General features: G+C 48.7%; 2 protein-coding genes across 6 annotated transcripts; one reads left to right on the plus strand and one right to left on the minus strand.

Moving 5' to 3' along the window:
* Positions 1-889: 889 nt before the first annotated feature.
* LOC136705829 (uncharacterized) lies at positions 890-4,427 on the minus strand. Its single transcript, XM_066679615.1, has 4 exons — positions 4,293-4,427; positions 2,793-3,141; positions 2,158-2,232; positions 890-1,691 (listed from the first exon to the last, which is right to left on the minus strand). Exons 2-4 carry the CDS (start codon positions 2,857-2,859, stop codon positions 1,156-1,158), a joined length of 678 nt encoding a protein of 225 aa, XP_066535712.1. The 5' UTR covers positions 2,860-3,141; positions 4,293-4,427; the 3' UTR covers positions 890-1,155.
* A 56-nt stretch (positions 4,428-4,483) lies between these two features.
* Positions 4,484-22,915, plus strand: uso1 (USO1 vesicle transport factor). 5 transcript variants are annotated; one of them, XM_066679610.1, is made up of 27 exons: positions 4,484-4,618; positions 6,275-6,361; positions 7,725-7,789; positions 8,356-8,432; positions 8,751-8,762; positions 9,961-9,993; positions 11,059-11,159; positions 11,235-11,337; positions 12,205-12,260; positions 12,362-12,482; positions 13,003-13,181; positions 13,435-13,575; positions 13,674-13,762; positions 13,991-14,145; positions 14,394-14,599; positions 15,075-15,095; positions 17,389-17,499; positions 17,697-17,815; positions 18,033-18,214; positions 18,972-19,093; positions 19,334-19,472; positions 20,493-20,638; positions 20,857-20,922; positions 21,051-21,149; positions 21,527-21,619; positions 21,799-22,014; positions 22,143-22,915. In XM_066679610.1, exons 1-27 carry the CDS (start codon positions 4,553-4,555, stop codon positions 22,245-22,247), a joined length of 2,910 nt encoding a protein of 969 aa, XP_066535707.1. In that variant the 5' UTR covers positions 4,484-4,552; the 3' UTR covers positions 22,248-22,915. The 5 variants fall into 5 exon arrangements, with proteins under 5 accessions (XP_066535707.1, XP_066535709.1, XP_066535708.1 ...); XM_066679612.1 differs by lacking the exon at positions 15,075-15,095; XM_066679611.1 differs by lacking the exon at positions 8,751-8,762.
* The last annotated feature ends 2,199 nt before the right edge of the window (positions 22,916-25,114 follow it).

Below are 25,114 nucleotides of genomic sequence, written 5' to 3' on the forward strand. Positions count from 1 at the left end.
GTGTACGGGGTTAAAGCTCTAAAGCCCTCAGTGATCAGTGTGTGCAGAGACGGAGGTGTTGTTTCGACGGTGTCGGGATCTTGGGCTTAACCTCCGTGCTGCTGAAGTGCTGATGTTCACACAATGCAGGGTTTATTTGTGCTGAGGGGTGTATCTCAGTGTGTGTGCAGCTCCTGGGACAACGCCATTGTGTTTCCCTGGCTGTCTAAAGTTTGGGGACAAGGTTTTATTGAGAGGAACGCAGTACCACAGACCAGTTAACTCCCAGCACAGAGGAGACACTGAAGCGGTCTCACGTCTGAGCCGATGTGAATCGTAAAGGTGTTTATAGGCACCTCAGGTTGTGTTTGTGATATATTTCCTGTTGTAGATTTGTTTAAGATGTGTTTTGAGATTAGAATCATCGCCATTAATTTCCTAAAGACCTCATTTGTGAACACATTAAACTGTAAAATCACAGTTCAGCGTGTTCCCGCCGTGTGTCACTGTGTCCCGGGCGCTGGAGGGGGGACAGACTGCTCCAGTTTTTGTTCTGCACCGTTTGGGTTCCAGCAACTGCTTTCTAACTCTGTAACAACACGAGACGCACCGTCGTGGTTCCCTCGCCCCGATACTGTGGATGAACACATGAGTATAATTCAAGCCTGTAAAGGTGGTTCAAACAGCTGGATGCTTTAGCCTCCACAAATGCCTCTTCATGAACAGTAACTGGTTTTAACAACTGATCCAAGCAGTAGACATTAAAGAGTCTGTGGTGCCTTTAATCGTCAAACACATTAAAGGTGAAGACATAAACGGCGACTACTTCTGTAGTAATTAAAGGTTAATATTTATTGATTTAATGAGTGATTAAAGCATGAAACATTAATTACAAACACGTTCATCGGTCATTATCATGTGCATCGTGTCTTAAATGAAAGTCTTAGTTTAGTTACACCTTTAAAACCAGTACAAATGCAAAATATAAATTGGTTTTAATCAATAAAACAAACCCAAAACAGGTCAAAACTTTAAGAAAAACGAGCATTGTCCATGTCCTTGGACTCAGATTAACAGATATTAGGCTCTAACTTTAGTAAAAACACGTCATAAACTTGTTGTCTGTGAAAATCTTCCTGGTGTGGGGTCAGAGGGTCAGACCCAGGGTCTCAGCTCTTATTTATCGCCTTCTTCTGAAAACCTGAGTATGCGCAGGCGGCCCGGAGCGTGAGGAGCCGCCTGTTTCCTGTGAGAGTGACCCCTCCCTCGGGGCAGGAACGGGGTTAACACGTTGGGGTTGAATGCAAAACGGGGGCTGAGGTTAACTGGGGTCAGGACGGTTCCTCTGAAGGTGACAGGGACGTACCTGGGTCCCGGGGGGTACAGGAGAAGCATAGGACGATAATAACCTGTTCCTGGAACCAGCCACCTGACCGAGCCCTGCCCCACGGCGCCCCCCGGAGACTGGACGATGGAGTAGCCGTTGCTGGGGGGCAGGGGGACCAGCGGGAGAATGGGAGGGGGGACTGGGGGGGCGACAGGACGAAGCTGGAAAACCGATGAGGAGGATGATGGAGACGTGGGCCGAGGAAGAACAGGAGTCTCGTCAGTGATTGGAATGACCTCACATGGCCTCTCATCACCGTCACCCCTCTGTCTGAGATCACCTGAGACACCCGGCCAGGCTTCATTCCCCACAGCCAGAGGGGGCGCTGTTGGACAGAGAAGAGATGGTGGTGGAGACGGAATTAGGGACAATGATGTTACAACAACAACAACATTATTATTATTGTTTATAACAGTATTTATACAGTATTTATATTGTTTACATTTAATTTTAACAACATTATTACACAGAAAATATAATCATATTACAGTATTTATAGCTTGAAATAAGTGTTTATAGTATATATACTGTATACTATCGTATAGTATAGTTTATAGTAACATGACAACAGCAGTAATAACAGGAGTCAGGGCAGTGACAGCAGCAGCAATAAAAGGAATTATAATAACAGCAGAAACAACAACAACAACAACATCATCATCCTCCTCCGCTCTGCTGCAGTTTCTCCACAAGCAGAGCGTCAGGACCCTCCTCTGTTTACCTCCCCAGGTTATAATTCCCCGTGTCTCTGTATGAAATCACTGTTTGCTGTGAGTTGATTGAACACGTACCTCCAGGGTTCAGATTTTCTCCGTCCACCTCCACCTCTCTCTGTGAATCTGCCCCTGGGGTCAGGGCACGGCCGCCTGGAAGAACACACACATCCAGTCCCTCTTTATTTAGACGCTTTACATTTTACAGCACTGTCCGTCTGCTGTAACCATGGCTACTGAATTAGGACCCAGAACCAGAACCAGAATATCAGAATTCTGAATCAGAAGCAATATTGAATTTAAAGTAACAGTAGGTAAGGTTTTTACATTAAAACAACAGCTTCAAAGCCATTGTGATGCTCCACTGTGCTGTAACCGGGGGAACAGAGCCTCTTTTGCTGCTGCTCCAGGCTCAGCACTGCAGAAACGGCACTGTGTAACTTTTGAGGGAGGGTAGGAAACCACCCTCTCCCCCCTCCCCATTGATGTTAGTACAGTGCTGTAAAACTGAATTACACCAGGGGGAGCCCCAGGAGCAAAATCCCAAATCTTCCCCAGTGTTCCTTTAAAGTTAATCAGATCACGATCAGAATTTAGAATCAGACTAAAATCATAATTCTGGATTAGAAACAGGATTAAGAACTTACAATCCCCCCTTTAGGCTCTCTGTGGTTAGTAAACAGGAGAGAATTATGGGATGGCGTGAGGTTTACCTTGACCCTGAGCCGGAGAAGAGCAGAGGAGACACAGAGCGACGGCTGCAGCCAGAGACACGTCCATCCCGAGGAGCACAGGGAGCCGGACTCACGCTCCGCTTCGTCTCCCAGCGTCTCACCACTGTGTCATTAAATATAATCATGATCCGCCGTTTTATAACCTCATGGACAGGTTATAACAGGTTATAACACCTGTAATTACAGCCTGACTCAGCCTATCACAATGGAGCTGCTGTGTCTGATATCTTCCACGGTTCCTGGGCTGCGCTCGCTGCTCTCCTCGCTCCAGTGTGTGACCCACTCTGGGAGTGTGTTGGGTCCTGAGGCTGCGGTTTAGTTCTCAGACCTGCAGAGACACTCCGAATAAACCCTGAGTCATTTAGACCAAACAGACCACAGCATTAGAGTGTCTGTGTGTGTGTGTGTGTGTGTTTGTGTGTGTATGTGTGTCTGGGTGTTCAGATGGTTGGGATTGCTGCAAAAATTATTAGACACAATGTGGACTGAATACAAACAACACACTATCAGTCGTTGACTCACAGTAACAGTGGAATGTAGAATAGAACAGGTGCAGAAATTAATAGAATACAGCAGAGTAGAGTATAGAAGAACAGAACAGAGCCCAATGGTGTAGAATAGAGCTGAACAGAGTAAGGTAGAATAGTGTCTGTGAGGAGTGTGGTGTGTTCTCTCTGTGTCTGCGTGGGTTTCCTCCGGGTGACTGTCTATGAGGAATGTGGTGTGTTCTCCCTGTGTCTGCGTGGGTTTCCTCCGGGTGACTGTCTGTGAGGAGTGTGGTGTGTTCTCCCTGTGTCTGCGTGGGTTTCCTCCGGGTGACTGTCTGTGAGGAGTGTGGTGTGTTCTCTCTGTGTCTGCGTGGGTTTCCTCCGGGTGACTGTCTATGAGGAATGTGGTGTGTTCTCCCTGTGTCTGCGTGGGTTTCCTCCGGGTGACTGTCTGTGAGGAGTGTGGTGTGTTCTCTCTGTGTCTGCGTGGGTTTCCTCCGGGTGACTGTCTGTGTGGAGTGTGGTGTGCTCTCTCTGTGTCTGCGTGGGTTTCCTCCGGGTGAATGTCTGTGAGGAGTGTGGTGTGTTCTCCCTGTGTCTGCGTGGTTTTCCTCCGGGTGACTGTCTGTGAGGAGTGTGGTGTGTTCTCCCTGTGTCTGCGTGGGTTTCCTCCGGGTGACTGTCTATGAGGAATGTGGTGTGTTCTCCCTGTGTCTGCGTGGGTTTCCTCTGGATGCTCCAGTTTCCTCCCACGCTCCAAAAACACGCGTTGGTAGGTGGATTGGAGACTCAAAAGTGTCCGTAGGTGTGGGTGTGTGAGTGAATGTGTGAGTGTGTATTGCCCTGTGAAGGACTGGCGCCCCCTCCAGGGTGTGTTACTGCCTTGCGCCCAGTGATTCTGGGTAGGCCCCGACCCACCACCGCCCTGAACTATATAGGGGTTACAGACAATGAATGAATGAATGAATGAATGAATGAATGATTGGTTTACTTAGCCTTCGCCCCTGTCCCTTTAAGAACCTGCGCGTGCGCTCCGTCCAGCCACGTAGCGCCACGTCTTCGCGCATGCGCAGCGACGCTCTGGGACGGAGCCGAGGCCGGCACAGAGACCGCGGTGAAGCAGTGCTCTCACCACCCGCTTCAGCTTCTCTCAGCCCCGCTACAGCCTAATACAGCCCTCGCTACACACGCTCTCAGCCCCGCTACAGCCGCCCTCACCCCCGCGGAGCGAGCACACGGGCACCGTGCACCATGAACTTCTTCAGGGGAGTGATCGGAGGACAGCAGGCCGGGGCGCAGCCCTCGGGAGTGGAGACTGTAAGAGAAGTCTGAAGCTGCCTGTCTGTTATTGACTCAGAATTCACTGTTTAATTTGACTTTAAACTCCTCAGGGTCGGTTAAAATCCCTCCTCTGATCAGTAATCGCTCCGGTTTAACGGTGTCGGGCTCCTCGGTTTGAGTTTGACTGAAATATGTCCGTTTTTACCTCAGCTTACATTTGGAATTCTTCGGTCCACCTTAAGGCTGCAGTTCTTAAAGGAGACCGTCTCCGGGTTTCGCATGTAACAGCTGCTCGGTTTAAGGTGGACCGGAAAATCCCAGTGCGTTCTGTGAGATTTCAGTTTAAACTGAAGATATTCAAAGACGAGACTGGCGACATTACATACACGAATCATATATAGTAATTTAACATTAAATCCAGGGGAATACGACAGGAAGGGCTCGTTAAAATTACGTAAGTTATACGTTAGAAACCTGTACCACGGAGGAAATGTTTATCCAGAATGATTTCTCTGAGGTTGTAAAGACTTTTTCAGTGTAAGACAAGACAATTAGACAAAAATAATGTTTAATGTGATATTAAAGTAATATATCACTGGATAAAACGATCTGAACCGTCCTCACAGTCCCGAGGCAGTAGTAGGTTCGTAATAAACAAGTAAATCTGTTGACGGCCGCGAGGTGGCGCTGCAGACAGTCTGTTACACAGCGTGGTGTGGTGTGTTCTCCCTGTGTCTGTGTGGGTCTCCTTCCACAATCCAAACATATTTCTGTAGTGTGATATTGTGTGTGAAACTGTCTACAGGTTTGAGGCAAGTGTGTGAGTGATTGGCTGAGTGAGTGTGTGAGTGATTAGCTGAGTGAGTGAGTGTGCGAGTGATTGGCTGAGTGAGTGAGTGTGCGAGTGATTGGCTGAGTGAGTGAGTGTGCGAGTGATTGGCTGAGTGAGTGAGTGTGCGAGTGACTGGCTGAGTGAGTGATTGGCTGAGTGAGTCTGAGTGACTGGCTGAGTGAGTGACTGGCTGAGTGAGTGATTGGCTGAGTGAGTGTGTGAGTGTGCGAGTGACTGGCTGAGTGAGTGTGTGAGTGAGTGATTGGCTGAGTGAGTGTGTGAGTGTGCGAGTGACTGGCTGAGTGAGTGTGCGAGTGACTGGCTGAGTGAGTGTGCGAGTGACTGGCTGAGTGAGTGACTGGCTGAGTGAGTGTGCGAGTGACTGGCTGAGTGAGTGAGTGTGTGAGTGAGTGGCTGAGTAAGTGTGTGAGTGAGTGTGAGTGAGTGATTGGCTGAGTGAGTGTGTGAGTGTGCGAGTGACTGGCTGAGTGAGTGTGCGAGTGACTGGCTGAGTGAGTGTGCGAGTGACTGGCTGAGTGAGTGTGCGAGTGACTGGCTGAGTGAGTGTGCGAGTGACTGGCTGAGTGAGTGTGTGAGTGTGCGAGTGACTGGCTGAGTGAGTGTGCGAGTGTGGCCCTTATCAGGATGAAGCTTGCAGAAAATGAATGAATGGTATTTTTCTGGATTGTGCTGTTTGCAGCTGCTGTGTTACACACACACACACACACACTCACAGAGACGTGGAGCTTAAGCCACAGAGAAATGATCCTCCTACTGTGTATTTAAAACTGGTATCACTGATATTGTCCTGTGTCTGAACGCTGTGGTGATGGACCGTGTCTCTGTTTGTCTTTATTCAGATCCAGAAGCTCTGCGACCGCGTGGCCTCGTCCACTTTACTGGAGGACCGTAGAGATGCTGTCCGCGCTTTAAAGTCCCTCTCAAAGGTAAAACCATGAGCTGTTCTCTTCTTTTTCACTGCAGCCCCCAGCGCTGGGGTCGATGATCAGGATTTGGCCCTCATGTGCCGCCGGGCCGTAAGCCTCTGAGCAGAGAGTGGAGTGTAAATGTAAGAGCTGCTGTGCACTGGTGGTGTGTTTTCCCCTGGCCCTGTTTTGTGAGGGAGGGCTGTTTTAATCCGGTTCTCTCGCTGCGGCCAGAGTGTGAAGACAGCCATAAACACCCTGCTTTACTTTCAGGGTCAGCTCTGTTTGCCCTGAGCCTGCTTTTCTGGCTCTGAGAGTGTGTGGAGACACCCCCCAACCCCCCGCTCTCCTCTGAGCTGTGTGTAATGTGGTTATGAAACCTGAAAGAGAGGCTTTAGGGTGGAGAGAGAGAACCGGACGTAAACAAAGCCCCTGGACAGACCTGCTTTGGGCCGTAGACAGTTTTGCTGTATACACACTACTGTGTGAAAGTTTAGTCGTCTGAGAAAATAAGCTTTAAATAGCTGTGGATATTACCTCTTATTATACCTCCCAGACTTCTATTATAATGTCAGAATCAACCCAAACCCATTGTTTCAGTGTGTGTGTGTGTGTGTGTGTGTGTGTGTGTTATTTGAGGTGATCGTCCTGTGCCTAGTGTCAGAGGATAATAAATACTCCACTGTGTTAAATGAACTGTGATGTAGATTAAACAAATCCATACGATCAGAGAAACATCTGGAAACACACTGTTCTTCACTCGCTCACAACACAGCGTCTACTTTTAGAACAAACATCTTTTACTGTGTTTACTGTGATTACGTTAATGGTGTCAATCAATTAGAAATGTGATCACATGACTCTCGAGGACTTGGAGATTAATCACAAGTTCAAACGCTGGAGTGTCCTTTGGTTTCTTTGTGGAAGACACAGTGTGAATGAGAGTAAAAAAAATGCATGTCAAGTTTTAGAAACTTAAAGCACGGTAAAGCTTTAAAATCATTCGACACACTGACTGTTAGGGGGCAGCTCCAGGGGGCAGCGGTGGCCTAATGTTAGACACTGGGCTTGGTAGCAGTAGGTTGCTGGTTCAATCCCCAGGACCGGCAGGAACATCCACAGCTGAGGGGCCCTTTCACTGAGAGAAGCATCACACTCCCCCAGTAAGTCTCAGAGACACTGCTGAACCCCGCGTTGTTCTGGAGACTGGGGCGGGTTCAGTGTGGGGTTTAGTCGCGGTGTTTACAGTAAAATGATACCAGACTTCACAGAACGCCATCAAATCCTCACAGCTGCTGTAAACGTTAAAGGTGCTCTCTTCGTGTCCGTGCAGGTCTGTGCTGTTTGAGTTGTTTATTCTAAACCGTACTGTGATTGTTTACAGAAATACCGTCTGGAGGTGGGCACGCAGGCCATGGATCACCTCATCCGCATCCTACAGACAGACAGGTAACGCACCTGTCTCTCTCTCTCCCTGGATTTACACTGGACACCGCTTTAACGCTTAAATAAACACAAACGCGATTAGCCAAAACATTAAAACCAGTCTCTCGTTTCTACACTCTCTCCGTCCTCATTCACTTTGTCTTTCTCTGACCTTTCCCACTCCATCGATCATCTATTCATCTATCTCTCTGTTTCACTTTCTCTTGCTCTCCCGCTTCCTTCTCCCTCACTCTCTCCTTTCCTCTCTATCACTGTCCTGCTTCCTCCCATAACCTTCTCTCTCTCTCTCTCCTCCTTCCTTCTCCCTCACTCTTTCCTTTCCTCTCTCACTCTCCTGCTTCCTCCCACACCCATCTCTGTCTCTCTCTCTCCTCCTTCCTTCTCCCTCACTCTCTCCTTTCCTCTTACTCTCCTGCTTCCTCCCACACCATTCTCTCTCTCTCTCCCCCTCCCCCCTTTCCTCTCTATCACTCTCCTGTTTTCTCCCACTCCCCCCTCTTCCTCAGACACAGTTAAATGGATAAGAGTCCAGCCTCTGACCTTTTTATTCTTCTGTGTGTTGACCACAGCTCAGACTCAGAAATCCTGGGCTACGCTCTGGACACTCTCTACAACATCATCTGCAGCGACGAGGAGGAGGAGCAAGGTACTGCCTCTGATTAACTGTGTTTTATTAATTACAGTGATTAATAAAGTAGTTCTGATTGTAGACGGGGCCCACGGCAGGGTTTAGTGCCGCATTAAAGGAGCCGTCTGTCATTTTTAAACCAAATCTACAACAACTTAACTGCAGCTCACCTCAGAGAGGGTCCTCCACAGGGGGGCGACAGCAGGGATGTAGTGAAGCAGTGAATGTTGGAGATGCCCTGAGTTTCGCTGTTATTTCAGTCTGTTGTTATTGATCAGGAACACTGTCAATATTTCTGACCCTCCTTCTCTTTTCTTCCATGTTTTAACCCTGCAGATGAATCTGAAGGTAATGTGTGTGTGTGTGTGTGTGTGTGTGTGTGTGTGTGTGTGTGCATGACCCTGTTCACACTCACTCTCATCTACCCTGTGTTGAGACGTGTATTAAAAGCCTGTCCAGCAGACCCCCGTGTCCCTCTGGGTTATCAGGCTGATCCTGAGCTGGGGGTGGAGGTAAAGGAGATGGTGGAGGTTGTGGAGGGGGTAGAAGTGGAGCTGGTGGAGGGGTTTGTGAAGGTGGTGGAGGGTAGGGAGAGGAGGAGCGGTGAAGGTGGTGGTGGTGATGGAGATGAGGGTTTGTAGTGTTGAGTATTGATTGTATTTAGACCACATTTTGTCCCGAGTACTTGAGCCCACACCCAGGACTGATTCTGGGCATGGCTCATTTTCTCTGGTTTGTTTTCACACACACTCACACACACACACAAACAGCAACAACACGCCAATACACCATGAATAAACACCGCTTAACGTTACCGCCGCCGTTGTTGTGGTTTCCAAAGCCCACTGTTCCCCTTAGAGACGGGGTTAGAGACAATGCTGTTGTAGTGAAAATTACAGCACTTTGCAGCATGTTAATTGTTCCAGTTTGTTCCAGTTTGAGCATTCATCAGGAGAACTGACTTCTGTAAGGTGTCTGCGCAGAAACCTTTGGATTCACACGCGCGGTAATGCCACGTGACATGCGTGGCCGGGGTAAAATGATACACGCAGCTCTTGAAGTGAACCCCAGACCCTGGTTAGGAGAGACACAGTGGGTCTAGGACCAGACATGGATCGCTCCTGAGCTGAAAACAGCGTTCACACTCGACCAAACGAACCGAATCAGAATCCGGAACAAACCTCTAGTGTGAAAACAGCCAGAGAGCGAGGGATCCGGAATGTTTGGGTGAATAGATGAGTGAATGAATGACAGAAGGTCGTTTGGGTGTGAGATTGGGTTCTGTAGGGTGTTGGGTGAATGAATGAGTCTTATACCGGATGAATGGGTTATATAAGGAACAGGTCTGATGCTGGGTGAAGGGTTTGTAAGGAATGAATTGAGGATGTTAGAGGGATGAACTCATTAATTTATAGAATGAATCAACTCAAACATATCAGGGTTCTTTAGATGGAATAAATGAATGAGTTCTGTTTGATGAATGGATGAATGTGTGGGTTCTGTAGTGTGTACAGGATGGGGTTCACTCTCCATCTCACCTTTTCAGATGCTGTTCCAGTGAAGAGTAAATCAGCTGCTGGTTAGTAGAGTACAGAACCTTTAGATATCTAGAACCTTTCCCTTTTAGGTCTTATGGCTGGAACTGAATCTCTCACTAACCCAGATGCAGAAATGTTGGGACAACGGGTGAAATACAGATAAAACGGAGCACAGCGATGTTGTAGATCTGCCCTGATCTGGGGTCAGAGGACTTTACACCTCTGGGGATCTGGAGCCCACCAACCCACACACTGAGAAACAAGACCCCCCCTCAGTCTTAATCTTAGTCAGAAAACACAGGATTAAATGTTCTGATTCTGCGCTGCTTCTGATGTGAAGGGCAGAGACCTTAGAATGGCCCCGCCCCCTCGTCTGAGTCTGTCCAATCACAGCGCTGGACCCGTGTTTATGTGAGAGCGCAAAGACGAGGTTAAACTCAGCAAAACACACAACGAGCGCGGAGAAATAAGAGCACTGAGTAAAAACGGAGAAGAAAGAGAACAGATTGAAAACGGCTAAAAACCAGAGCTTCTGCTCCTCGCTCCTCACTGCTGTGCGCTCGGGGTCGGGGTGAACAGTGAGCGGCTCATTATCATTTAAAGGAACAGGTGCTGAAAGCGGGCGTTCTGAACAGGGGCTGTTTACACAGGGGGAGAACACTGCTGTGGGGCTCGTGGGGTTTGGACCAAAGCAGGTCACAGACGTTTTATTAAGTGAAACAGAACTTAATGAAGAGGGCGAGTATCGCTGCTCTCTGGTGTTATCTGCATCTCCCGCCGTGTCCCAGTGCTTTTACTAAAACTTCTGAGTTCAGCTTTACCTGGTTTAACTCTCTCTTCTCCACTTCCTCACTACGCCCCCACCCCCATCAGACTGCACTCCAACCTCCGTCCCCCCTCCACCCAAGACCAAACTAACCCCACCTCCCGTGTCCTCTGTACTGATTCACCTTCACCTCCACCCTCCTTTGATCCACCTCCCTCTCCTCCACCTTCCTCACCTCCAACTGCCTTGCTTCTGATCTGACACCAAACACCATCTTCTCTAACTGAGGGACAGTACAGCAGTGTGCAAACTATATTCTCTCTCTCTCTCTCTCTCTCAGATGATGCTCAGAGGAGACAGGAGGATGATATCGGAGCTCAGTTTACTGAACGCTTTATTCAGGAGCCGGAGAACGTGACACTCCTGTTGACGCTGCTGGAGGTTAGAATAATCTTTATTCTTCACACTGCTGCGTGTCACCGTCCACATCAAATTAACCTGACTCTTTGTTTGTAGGAGTTTGATTTCCACGTGCGGTGGCCAGGGGTGAAAATGCTGACCGCTCTCCTGAAGAGTCAATGTGCTCAGGTCCAGGGCATCATCCTTGTCAGCCCCATGGGTTAGTTACTGCTCTCAACATCGCCCTCACATACAGAAACACTGCTCTCAACACTGCCCTCACATACAGAAACACTGCTCTCAACACCGCCCTCACATACAGAAACACTGCTCACAACACTGCCCTCACATACAGAAACACCGCCCTCAACACTGCCCTCACATACAGAAACACTGCTCTCAACACCGCCCTCACATACAGAAACACTGCTCTCAACACTGCCCTCACATACAGAAACACTGCTCTCAACACCGCCCTCACATACAGAAACACTGCTCACAACACTGCCCTCACATACAGAAACACCGCCCTCAACACTGCCCTCACATACAGAAACACTGCTCTCAACACTGCCCTCACATACAGAAACACTGCTCTCAACACCGCCCTCACATACAGAAACACTGCTCTCAACACTGCCCTCACATACAGAAACACCACCCTCAACACTGCCCTCACATACAGAAACACCACCCTCAACACTGCCCTCACATACAGAAACACCACCCTCAACACTGCCCTCACATACAGAAACACTGCTCTCAACACCGCCCTCACATACAGAAACACTGCTCTCAACACTGCCCTCACATACAGAAACACCACCCTCAACACTGCCCTCACATACAGAAACACCGCCCTCACATACAGAAACACTGCTCACAACACTGCCCTCACATACAGAAACACCGCCCTCAACACTGCCCTCCACACCACCCTCAACACAACCTGTTTACTTCAAACTGCCATCATCACCAACACCGCAAACACACACATCGAGCACCACCCACCCCAAACTTAACCATGGTGTGATGGTATTTGGTGGTATTTAATATTTAATATTTATGGGTTGCTGTGTTCTCTCAGGAGTGTCCAGGCTGATGGACTTGTTGGCCGACTCCAGGGAGGTCATCCGTAACGATGTAAGTTCACCAGCGTTCCCCAAAGTCTCACAGGGCTTTAAACTCACTACAGTCCTGCGTCTGCGCAGACATCTGTTCACTGTGTTGTTTCTGTTGTTCAGGGTCTGTTGCTGCTGCAGCAGTTGACCAAAGGCAATGCGGCTATCCAGAAGATTGTCGCGTTTGAGAATGCGTTTGAGAGACTGCTGGACATCATCACGGAGGAGGGCACCAGCGATGGAGGTGAGATTTGAACTGCCGCTTGGGAAAAGGGATTAATAGACGACGCTTACAATTGTCAGTTTGCTCTGGAAACCGCTCTAATGTGTTTACGAAGCCCCAGTGTCTGTAAATGGGTAAAAAAACAAAGTGTCTAGGTCCGGTGCTAGGCTTTCTCTCTCTCTGCTCACGGCAGAGAAATGACAAAAACAGAGACTCCAAATGCTGAAAAGCACCAACCGAGATGAGGATGTTGCTCTATTCCTGCTCCATAGGGGGGTAACATTCACTTATTTCTGCTGTTACAGTTACATTACTTAAGGTGGAACTGACTCTAAATTCAAGAGAGCGCTGTAAACTGTAAAAACACCACCAACAAGATACAATCACTTCTTACTCACACACACTTCCACTTTAAAAGAGCTTCTGAACGTAAACAAACCAGAGAGAACTGCAGACAGGTCCCCTTTAATGTAACAATTCATTAGGAGTCCTGAAAGTTTTACAGGTTGTGTATTATGATTGTCTGTCTGTGTGTGTGTAGGTATCGTGGTGGAGGACTGTCTCCTGCTGCTGCTGAATCTCCTGAAGAACAACAGCTCCAATCAGAACTTCTTTAAAGAAGGATCCTACATCCAGAGGATGAAGCCCTGGTTCGAGGTGGGAGACGATAACTCTGGGTGGTCCGCTCAGAAGGTCACTAACCTGCACCTGATGTTGCAGGTAAGACACACACACACACACGTCTACGTACACCCAGATCAGACGCTCAGACACATTAAAGAAATACATACTGGACTGTGCAAAAGTTTAGTTGCCTGAGAAAGAGATTAAAAAGCAGTGTATCTGAGCAGTGAGTGTTTATTTACTCAGATAAAGTCGTACTATAATATCAGAATAAACCCAACCCCATTGTTTCCCTCGCTCTCTCTGTGTGTGTGTGTGTGTGTGTGTGTGTGTGTGTGTGTGTGTGTAGCTGGTGCGGGTCATGGTGTCTCCGGTGAACCCCGCAGGGGCGACGGCAAGTTGTCAGAAAGCCATGTTCCAGTGTGGTCTGCTGCAGCAGCTCTGTACCATCTTAATGGCCACTGGGGTTCCTGCGGACATCCTCACTGAGGTAAAATCCTCCCTCCCCCAACACACACACAGCACCGGACCGCCGGGAGTCCACCCCGTAATGACACTCTGTCTGTAACGGTTTGTCTCTGTCTGCAGACGATTAACACGGTGTCGGAGGTGATCCGTGGGTCTCAGGTGAATCAGGATTACTTCGCCTCCGTTAACGCCCCTTCCAACCCCCCACGGTGAGACCCCCACCCCCTCAGAGCCCCTCGGAGTCAGTCCACATCCGTGTCTGGATCTGTGTTCTCAGGCCCGCGATCGTGGTTCTGACGTGTGATCTGTGTTCTCAGGCCCGCGATCGTGGTTCTGACGTGTGATCTGTGTTCTCAGGCCCGCGATCGTGGTTCTGACGTGTGTTCAGTGTTCTCAGGCCCGCGATCGTGGTTCTGACGTGTGATCTGTGTTCTCAGGCCCGCGATCGTGGTTCTGCTGATGTCGATGGTGAACGAGAGGCAGCCCTTTGTTCTGCGCTGTGCCGTTCTCTACTGCTTCCAGTGTTTCCTCTACAAGAACGAGAAGGGTCAGGGGGAGATTGTAGCCACTCTGCTGCCCTCCACAATAGATGGTAATTACACACACACACACACACACACACACGTGCACGCTTTAATCAGGCCTGGAATATTGATTGGACCAATCATGGATTACACAAATTCTTTATGCAAAATTGTGTCTCTCTCTCTCTCTGTGTATCTCTCTCTCTCTTTGTCTGTCTCTCTCTCTCTCTCTCTCTGTCTCTCTCTCTCTCTCTCTCTCTCTCACTCTCTCTCTGTCTGTCTCTCTCACTCTCTCTGTCGGACTCTCTCTCTGTAGCGAACTCTATCTCGGCCGGTCAGTTGCTGTGTGGGGGGCTGTTCTCGGCCGACTCTCTCTCTAACTGGTGCGCGGCGGTGGCGCTGGGTCACGCACTGCAGGAGAATCTCACTCAGAAAGAACAGCTCCTCCGGGTCCAGCTCGCCACCAGCCTCGGGAAACCCCCCGTCTCCCTCCTGCAGCAGTGCACCAACATACTGTCACAGGTACACACACACACACACACAGCCCTTTTCCATCAAAAGAACTCTGGTTCTAGAAACGATTCCATTCACAACGACCCGTCCAGCTCCAGGACGCCATAACGCTTCATTTAGGTTCTGAACTCTTTCTGGAGCTTCTTTATCTCCTCTAACCCAAGTTTGTGCTGAAGAACTCACTGTTCTTGGTTCCAGAGTTTGGTTCTGGAACCAGTTCGTGTCGGTGAAAACAGCTCCAGCTCCAGAAACCGAACCAGGTCCGCGTTGGTGGAAAAGGGCTAGTGTTATTTCCCGAGTGTGTGAACGCTGCCTGTAGCGCTTTTTCCTTTTAGAGACACAGTGTAATATTTAATGTAGTTTACCGTCTGTTGTAGTTTGTCGTAGTTCACTGTAGTTTGCTGTAGATGTAGCGAGCTTGGCTTGACATTGGTGTTGGGTTTGTGTCTCTGAGTTTGAACCGTGTTGCGTTGTGGTTTTTCAGGGAGATAAGATCAACCGGAGGGTAAGTGTGTGTGTGTGTGTGTGTGTGTGTGTGTGTGTGCCTGCCTGGCCCCCTCTTGTTTAACTGTAGGGGTGGTTTTGGTTTCTTCTTGTTGCCGTTTGTCGCTTCTTTCCCTGTTCACTCGCTCTGACGGCCCCCAGCTTTGGCCCCTGACCTCTGACCCTTGCTGTGTGTAACGGGGGTGTGGCGGGGGGAGGTGGTTCGGACGCTGCATGCGCAGAATTTCACGCTTGTGTACACTGCTGATACTGATTTGAGGAGATTTGTGAATAGACCCAGCCCTCTTTGGTTGAACAGTGTGTGTCCACATCGTTCCTCGCCATGTTTTATTTAAACAGAGGAATAGCTCCTCACCTCAACACGGGCCTCTTCAGCTGTAAATAAACTCTCTGCCTGTGGCTCCGGTTTAAAACTGTAAAGGACAGTGAGGAAAGACAAGCTCGTGTGTTTGTTTAAAGTTACTCACCGTCTCTCTGCTGCTATGAGCCACACGTGTGAAGGTCTGTGCATGCGCCGTCCAAACCAGGGGTGAGACTCGGGCCCAGAACCCTGTCTCCACTTCCTCTGAATACTTTGGGTCCAGAACTGAGTCCTGGAGACTGACCAAAACATTATAACCATCAGTGTGGTCTAATATCGACTTCAGGAGCTGACCCTTCACTTTCTGTCTGAATGCCCAACACACACACACACACACACACACTCAGCAGGGGGCGCTCTGACAGATCAGTGTGACCGTCTTCACCAGGCAGGGGTTTGAATCTTGTGGCTGATGTGTGAAAGCTGTAAACGGTGAGAGGGAGCAGCGTGGTGCGGTGCCTGATGTCTGTTGTAGTGAGGGTCTGTTGATATTTACACAATGTGACATTAATATTTTAATAGCTTTCTCCCAAATAACGGAATAACAGTTAATTGCTGACAGCATGGTGGCGCTAACGGCCGTGTGTCTGCTCCCAGTAACAACGTTACACTTCACCAGGGATGCACCGAACCCGCTGCACTGTGTAAACGACCACCGCTCCATTTCATCTTCAGCGTCGAGGCACAGCGCGCTTCCTGATGACGGAGATGAAGGAGATGCTGGATTCTGTGGCACCGCTGTGCAGCTGTGGTTTTAGTTTATTTTATCTTCGTGTGTGAGGTTCTGGTTCTGGACCAGTCCTGGGTTCTGGGTTTGTGAAGGTGATCATTCGGTGCATCTCTGTTTAACGCGACTGTGCTGTTTGTCGTTGTTTTGATCTGATGTGGTTTTTCTTGTTTAACCGGCGCTGTTCTCTAACACTGCACTCACGGGAGGTGTGTGTGTGTGTGTGTGTGTGTGTGTGTGTGTGTGTGTGTGTTCTCGCTGACGCTGTTGTATTCATCTTCTAAACAAATGTATACAGGTTTTGTTTGGATTTTTTTTGTCCTGTTGTTGCCACAGATTCACTCGGGATTAAAATCGTTCTGTGATCATTTGTCGCTGTAAGAACCACACACTGCAGCACTAGGTGCTCACAGGGGGCGCTGTGTGCTGATGTGACAGATCTGGGCAGTGGTTTTATATTAAACTCCCAGGGTTTATCCCAATGTTTTACAAACGTTTTCTGCTGTGCCTCTTTTTTTTTTTTTTTTTAGATGAGAATCTTTTTCTTCCACATTCCACTGGAGTTTATTTTAAAGGCTGTAATTCACACAAAACCAAACAAAATAAAATCAAAATTCACATTTGCACCTGAATTATCACAAAAGCCCCCACTTTGGGAACCACCGATTTAACCCTTTGAAACTCCACTGGAGAAAGAGATCCATCTCAGATCCGCCCTTAGTTCTGGGCCTGTGACTGAGCTCACAGTGTAACAGCGAGGACGTGGAGGTAAAGTTAACAGAACTGTTTACAGAAGCCTCCTTCCAACCTCAACTCTGGAGAATCTCTAGAGAAACTCCGGAGTGTCGGGTCAGGAGATGTCCCGGAGCGGTCGTTCACACACGCAGAGTACAGCGGGAGATGTTCTGCGTGAGACGCGTCTTCGCAGCAGGAGATGAAACACCTGCTTTAGGTGTGGGGGCGGAGCCTGTGCACCGCGTACAGGAGAGTCTCCGGAACATTTCCCGATCCGTTCTCACATTCACTGACTTTGACGTCACCGCGGAGCGAGGACGATGAAGTCCGGTTAACGTCCGGAACCAAAACCCTAAAAAGCCTCTGTATACACAGCTTTGTCATCAGACACAGTGCAGTTGGGTGGAGAAGAGAGAGAGGGGCTATGTGTTTGTGTAAATGGTGTGTTTCTTTCTGTGTGTGTGTGTTTAGGGCAGTAAAGTCCAGACGAGGGTGGGTCTCCTCATGCTTCTCTGTACGTGGATGAGCAACTGTCCCATCGCCGTCACACATTTCCTCCACAACCAGGAAAACGTCCCCTTCGTATCCTTTTCTGCACAGAGCAGCTGCACATGAGCCAAGATCACCACTAGAGGGCGCACATCCCCTTCAGCACTGAGCTGTAGAACGGTGGGACTGTCTCTCTCTCTCTCTCTCTCTCTCTCTCTCTCTCTCTCTCTCTCTCTCTCTCTCTCTCTCTCTCTCTCTCTCTGTGTGTGTTTCCTTAACCGTGTGTGTAGCTGACAGCTCAGATTTCAGAGAATTTGGGTGAAGACGAGCGTCTGGTTCAGGGCCTGTGCGCTCTGCTGCTGGGAATCTGTATCTACTACAACGACAACTCACTGGAGAACTACACCAAGTACGTTTTTTACTTCTACTCTCTTCTTTTGTTCCCCCTCCTTTCCCCCTTCTTGGCTAAATATCTTGGTCCTTGTTTATTATCTAAGCTGTTTGATTCTTCTCTCTCTCTCTCTCTCTCTGTCTGTCTCTCTGTCTGTCTCTCTCTCTCTCTCTCTCTCTCTCTCTCTCTCTGTCTCTCTCTCTCTCTTCTCTGTCTGTCTCTCTCTGTTTCTCAGAGAGAAACTAAAGCAGCTGATTGAGAAAAGAATTGGGAAGGAGAACTTTGTGGAGAAGCTGGGCTTCATCACCAAACATGAGCTTTACTCTCGAGCTGCTCAGAAACCTCAGCCTGCGTTCTCCACCCCGGAGCACATGCTCTTTGACCACGAGTTCACCAAACTGGTGAAGGAGCTCGAGGGTAATGTCTCACACACACACATACACACACACGTTTGGTAATTTGCGAGGTTAGCAGAAAATTTACTGTAAAAATAATTACTGTAGACTGGACACTGCAGACGGTGAAGGTAGGAGGGTGTGAGGAGGTGTGTTTAAAGCCACTTCACCCTGCACTGTCACACATTAAAGGTACGGTGCAGGAACATTACTGTCACTAAAGGGTACAAACAGTGGAGTGTATCTTTAAAGGTGCAGCGGTGGTGTTGGAGTCCAGTTGTGTTCCTAAAGGTTCATTACATTCTCTTCTCCAGAAGGAGAGGGGGATCTCTGTAATCTTTCATTATACAACTGTGGAGAATAAAATACACAATAAAAGTCCTGGAGATGAAACGGGGCGAATGACATCAATACGACTTTAACATCCACAGTTAATACAGAGTAAGGTACAGCTCTGTTCCCTCAGAGAAGTACGGAGTACGACACCACCACAGTGAGAGGGTTCTGAGTGTAGAAGCTGCGCAGTGGCTGAGTCCACCGGGCTGTTCTGATTGGCTGATGACGTGATAACGTGTGCAGCAAGCGTCAGAATGTACCAGACGCATACTGTTCCTGCAGTGAACACACTCCTGAATCACGCCCCTCGGTGCAGCAGCGCTGTTGGAGAGCTAGGTGGCGCCGTAGTGTGGACGATAAGCGCGTATTGTTTTCAGAAGTTGTATTGTGCTGTATTTTAACGGTGAATGTGAAGTGAGTAACGTCTCCCCGTGTCTCTGCAGGAGTCATAACGAAGGCTGTGCACAAGTCGAGTGAAGAGGATAAAAAGGAGGAGGAAGTGAAGAAGACTCTGGAGCAGCACGACAGCATCGTCACTCAGTACAAAGAGCTGATCAGGGAACAGGTACTGCTTCATTTACGCTATATTTCCTACCGCTGCTCCTGTAGCTCCTTCGGGTCCCGTTCTCTTTCAATGGATTTGTTTAATGCAGTCACCATCTTAGAGCCTCAGCATCATTTTACGCTGTCTGACACCAGGGGGCGCAGGGCTGACGTCTACCACTGGAGCAAGGCACCTACGAATCAGACATATAAATAGACTTATTCTCTCTCTCTTTCTCTCTCTCTCTCTCTCTGAGCGCAGGATACTCAGTTAAACGAGCTGAAGGAGCAGGTTTCCTCTCTGACGTCTCAGAAAGATCAGATGCAGAGCACCATCACTCAGCAGCTCTCTCAGATCCAGCAGCACAAAGACCAGTACAACATCCTCAAGCTCAAACTGGGTAAAAACACTCTCTCTCTCTCTCTCTCTCTCTCTCTCACACTCACACACACACACACACACACACACAGTGTCAGCTCAGCTTCAGTAGAACATAGTTCAGTGCCCCCCTTCTCTCCCCCTTGTTTCTGAGTGTCCTCTCTTCCCTTGGAGCTGAGTTACAGGGCGCAGTGGTTAAATCTCCCCCTACAACACGAGACGCCCCTTTAACACCCTGATACTTCATCAGAACACAAATAAAACAGAGCAGCGCTTCATTCCCAGGCGACTAGCGCCGCTCTGTAGCAGCTCTGCACCAGTCTGCAGTGATATCAGAGGAGCTGCTGGACTTTAGTTACATTTAGAGCCTCATTCTCCTTCAGAAGAGTTCCACAATCAGAGATTACCCCCCTCTCCTCACTCTTCTGTGACATGGAGCTCAGCTCAGATTCTCATTCTGCAGAGTTCTGTTCACACCACAGTTCCACCTTAAATGCTGCAGTAGACAATGTAATTGCTTCACTGTTTAAGGTGGAACTGTAAATTTACAGCTAACTCCCGGGACCTCAGCTGCTCCTCGTGCTGTTTTCTGCTCGTTCTGAAGTAAAGGCCTTAATCCACTGAAACTACATTAAACTCAGAGAATACACTGGGGATCTTAGAGTTTAAAGGAGGAAACACTGACACCTGTGGGTTACTTTGGGCGCTGCACCACAAGAACTGAGATGCACCATAGATAAGGAGTGAAATAGGATTCATCTCTCGCTCTCTCTCTCTCTCTGTCTCTCTCTCTCGCTCTCTGTCTCTCTCGCTCTCTCTTTCTGTCTCTCTCTCTCGCTCTCTCTTTCTGTCTCTCTCTCACTCTCTTGCTCTGTCTCTCTCTCTCTCTCTCTCTTGCTCTGTCTCTCTCTCTCTCTCTCTCTCGCTCTGTCTCTCTCTCGCTCTGTCTCTCTCCTCTCTCTCTCTCTCGCTCGCTCTGTCTCTCTCCTCTCTCTCTCTCTCGCTCTTGCTCTCTCTCTCTCCTCTCTCTCTCTCTCTCCAGGTAAGGACAGTGGTCAGGACGGTGCTCAGGTGAATGGTCAGCTGGAGGAGGTCACTCTGCTGAGGGAGGAGGTGGAGGAGTTGCGCAGGAAACACTCGGTTCTGAACTCCCAGCTCTTGGAGAAGGAGGCTCTCATCTCCAGCCTGGTGTGTAAACGAGCACAGCCTCGCGTCTCCTCTGTTTTACTTTAAAATACCATGAAAGACGAGGGTTCGAGTCCCTGCCCGGTTAACCACATAACTCCATCCGGGTGTGTGAAGGACCAGAGCACTGCCTCGCGTCTCACTGCTGCCCTCTGTCTTTACTTTGAAATGCCACAAATGTCAAGTGTTGGAGTCCCTGTGTTTGTGTGTTTCCCACTCAGAGAGCGGAGGGGGTTCAGACGTCTGAGGGAACAGCAGCTTCAGCGGGAAACACAGAACTACTGAAGGTAAGAGAGAAGCTCACTCCTCCGCAGTGAACAGACGCAGTGAGACGTTTCTGGCCTCTGCCTCGTGGCGTGGAAGGTGTTGAGAGATCTGCCGACTGACGCTGTGGTGTTGTGCTGTTGTTCCTCAGGAGGTGGAGACTCTGCGGGCGCAGGTTCAGAGCCAAACTGCTGAAATCTCTCAGCTGCAGAGAGAGAGACAGGAGCTGCAGAGCAGGGCTGAGACTACGGTGAGACGTTCCTCTGCTGCTCTGAGGCGGTTTAACCCCTCGCTGTTCTCCTTCAGCATTCAACCCCTCAGATTAATGTGTGATGAAGTGGTTAAAACATCCCTGTTGTGTAATGGTGCTCTTTTAATAAAGTTAATGAATGTTAAGTTTGTGTGGAGGACCACGCCCTGAACTCCACACCCCACACACACTCTCCTCTGTCCCTTCAGTTTCACACCATCTCTCCCCTGACCGCTCTCTCGGGTTCAGTGACAGGGGGTGGTACAGGGTCCAGCTCCTGTTTACCCCCCGCCCTCTGATCCAGAGAGGTTACCCTGTGTGGGGGCTGTGGTCAGACCATTGTATTAAGTGTGTGTGTGTGTGTGTGTGTGTTTCAGGCTGCAGTAAGTGGAGACAATGTGGATGCAGCTAAAATAACAGAACTGGAGAACAGACTATCAACACAATCTGCAGAAATACACAGACTACAGGTACACACTCTATACACACACACACACACACAAACACTGCTGTTGTGTATACACTCCTTCTACACACCGTCTATTTAATTACTACAGCATACGCACTCTACACACTCTAAAGCACTGTGTATGCTGTAAACTATCCAGAGTTTATATAGTCTACATAAAGGTGTGTGTGTGTGTATTAGGAGGAGGTGCGTTCTCTAACGGAGAGCCGGGCTTTGATGGAGAAGGACTTGGCGACTGCCTCCAGCACAGCTACCATCCTGCAGACGGAGAAGAGTAAACTCCAGCAGGAGGTGACGGAGTCGAAGAAGGAGCAGGACGACCTGCTGATGCTGCTCGCGGATCAGGATCAAAAGATCCTCACCTTGAAACAGAAGCTCAAAGACCTCGGGGAGACGGTAGGTCCCCACCGCGCAGCTGCACCTTGAGGCCCACCCCTGCTCTGTCAAAATAAAATGTGTTTACTTCATGTATGTGAAGAATTTAAAGGAGACTCGATGGCTGTGACGTCTCTGTCTCTCTGCAGATCGAGGACGAGGACGACCTGGACGCTCGGGACCAATCCGATGAAGACGAGGAGGAGGAGGAGGATGATGATGATGATGAAGATGAAGATGAGGAAGACGCATGATAGAGACTGAGCAGAATATAATTGGGGCAGAGGAGAGAAGGACAGCGCTGGATTCCCCACTACACAGAGAGAGAGAGGAGCATTGGGGCTGGAGAAACAGATCAGTGGAGGGGTGGAGAAGTGCAGAGATGAAGTGTTCTCTCTCTTCCTCCAGCACCTTCACCTGCTCATTTTTAGCCTTTATTTTAATTCATGTGTTAATTCTACTGGACTATTATAAAAGCTTCTTTAGCTGCTGCCACAGAGCATCGCATCTAACGCCATGGTCTTGTTTATTTGTTTATTGTTTATTTGTTTATTTGTTTGTAAGTAGTCTGAACTTCTGTTCCATGGACAAATCTGAAAATCTACAAATTATTTTTCTGTTTTCAGCTGCAAAAGAAGAAACTGCTGTGTACAGACAGGAGGAAAGTGTGCCGAGGAGTTTGGTTGAATTTCACGTTTTGTTGATTAAATGTAAACTGTATACTATTATGTATAAGAATATTTAAATAGTTTGTACTTTTTTCTGCACAGTTTCTATTTGCTGAGTTTCACAAACGAACAGAAAAAAAGTGAAAAATGTGTTAAATTCTGCAAATAAAAATGTTCATTTAAAAAGTGCTCAAATTCCCTGAGGAAATCAACAAAGCCTTTAATTTGACCGACTTTACGATGCAGCTGGAAAATGCAGTTAATAAAATAAGTTTTTATTATTTCTGTGTTGATATGATGCGTTTTCTTGCAGATGGGGTTTGGGCATTTTTAGTTTTTAAAGTTTTCCCACTCTCTCACACTGCCCCATTCACCTCAGTCTACCCACAATGCACCACTGTGAGCTGGACATCCTCAGATCTTTTTATGGACGTTGATTTTGCATTATTAGTTTCTCAATCTGCAGCCAGGGGACAGTGTATGGACAATATTTAAAGAAATAGCCCAAGCATACATGCTAGCATTGCTAACCTCGCCTCCAGGTATCCAGCATATAGCAGAGTAGCTTGTTGTTGCTAATGTGAGGCGGCTCCATCATTTAACAAATAAGGAAGAGCTAAAAATCTAACACCTAGCATTGCTAACAGTGATCACTGTGTGGCATCAGATGCTATATGCTAACTGGAGGTCATTCAGTTGTTTTAACTGAAGTATCTGTAAAATGTTTGCTAGTTAGCACTGCGGAGAATGAATAGCATTTATCTAGCAGCTGTTGAAGGTTATGTCATGGTTTGCTTTTTACTAAATGATAAATCATCAGAAATGGAACCAAACAAGTCACTATCATGATACTGGCTCCATAATTAATCTAAATTACTAGGTAAAGCATACATTCTAGCGCTAACAGTGAGGACCTCTAGTAGCCAACACATACTAGTATCGTAGCCTGACTATATACGCTATGATTGTTTACAGTAGGGAGGATGTGAGAGAGAATATTAGCAATGTTTCGTATTATTTCACAGCAGAGCAGTTTGATAAAAATGAATGCTAACAGACACTGGGCCGCCACATGGAGACTCCATTACAAAAAATATTCTTAAAGTCGTCTCTTTTCCTTAGAAACATTTCCATCCATCCATTATCCACCGCTTATCTGGGTCTGGGTCGCTGGGGAAGCAGTTGGAGCAAAGAAACCCAGACCTCCCTCTCCCCAGCCACCGCCTCCAGCTCCTCCAGGGGTATACCGAGGCGTTCCCAGGCCAGTCGAGACATGTAGTCTCTCCAGCGTGTCCTTGGTCTGCCCCGGGGCCTCCTCCCCGTTGGACATGCCCAGAACACCTCACCAGGAGGCACCTCAACTGGCTCCTCTCGACGTGGAGGAGCAGCGGCTTCACTCCAAGTCTCTCCCGGATGTCCAAACTCCTAACCCTGTCTCTAAGGGAGAGTCCAGACGCCCTGCGGAGAAAACTCATTTCAGCCGCTTGTACCCGCGATCTCGTTCTTCCGGTCACTACCCAAAGCTCGTGACCATAGGTGAGGGTTGGGACGTAGATTGAAAGGTAAATCGAGAGCTTTGCTTTTCTGCTCAGCTCTCGCTTCACCACAACGGACCGGTACAGAGCCCGCATTACTGCTGACGCTGCACTGATCCGCCTGTCAATCTCACGCTCCATCTTTCCCTCGCTCGTGAACAAGACCCTGATGTATTTAAACTCCTCCACTTGAGGCAGGATCTCACTTCCAACCTGGAGAGAGCACTCCACCTTTTTCCGACTGAGTACCATGGACTCGGACTTGGAGGTACTGATCCTCATCCCTACCGCTTCACACTCGGCTGCAAACTGGTGGTCCCGGCTCGATGAAGCCAACAAGACCACATCATCCACAAAAAGCAGACATGGAATCCTGAGACCACCAAACCGGACACCATCCACCACTTGGCTACGCCGAGAAATTCTGTCCATAAAAGTTATGAACAGAACCGGTGACAACGGGCAGCCCTGACGGAGTCCAACTCCGACTGGAAACCAGTCTGACTTACTGCCAGCCGTACGACCCAGACTCCTGCTCTGTTTATACAGGGACTGGATGGCTCGTAGCAAAGAGCCCAGTACCCCATACTCCCTGAGCACCCCCCACAGAATACCCCAAGGGACACGGTCGAATGCCTTCTCCAGATCCACAAAACACATGTAGACTGGTTGAGCAAACTCCCAAGCACCCTCCAGGATCCTAGCGAGGGTAAAGAGCTGGTCCTGTGTTCCACGACTGGGGCAGAATCCGCATTGCTCCTCCTGGATCAGTGGGACTCTCTTCTCCAATACCCCCGCATAGACCTTACCAGGGAAGCTGAGGAGTGTGATCCCCCTATAGTTGGAACACACCCTCCGATTCCCCTTTTTAAAAAGGGGAACCACCACCCCAGTCTGCCAGTCCAGCGAACTTCATCG

This window comes from Hoplias malabaricus, chromosome 8, assembly GCF_029633855.1.
Source record: "Hoplias malabaricus isolate fHopMal1 chromosome 8, fHopMal1.hap1, whole genome shotgun sequence".
NCBI classification, from domain to species: domain Eukaryota; kingdom Metazoa; phylum Chordata; class Actinopteri; order Characiformes; family Erythrinidae; genus Hoplias; species Hoplias malabaricus.

Bases quoted from the DNA above. Each gene is read 5' to 3' on its own strand.
- LOC136705829 (XM_066679615.1), bottom strand. From the start codon at position 2,859: ATGGACGTGTCTCTGGCTGCAGCCGTCGCTCTGTGTCTCCTCTGCTCT. The intron at 2,233-2,792 runs GTAAACCTCACG...GTGTTCTTCCAG, and splicing joins TTCTCCGGCTCAGGGTCAAG to GCGGCCGTGCCCTGACCCCA. The intron at 1,692-2,157 runs GTACGTGTTCAA...TCTGTCCAACAG, and splicing joins AGAAAATCTGAACCCTGGAG to CGCCCCCTCTGGCTGTGGGG.
- uso1 (XM_066679610.1), top strand. From the start codon at position 4,553: ATGAACTTCTTCAGGGGAGTGATCGGAGGACAGCAGGCCGGGGCGCAG. The intron at 4,619-6,274 runs GTAAGAGAAGTC...GTCTTTATTCAG, and splicing joins AGCCCTCGGGAGTGGAGACT to ATCCAGAAGCTCTGCGACCG. The intron at 12,261-12,361 runs GTAAGTTCACCA...TCTGTTGTTCAG, and splicing joins GGGAGGTCATCCGTAACGAT to GGTCTGTTGCTGCTGCAGCA.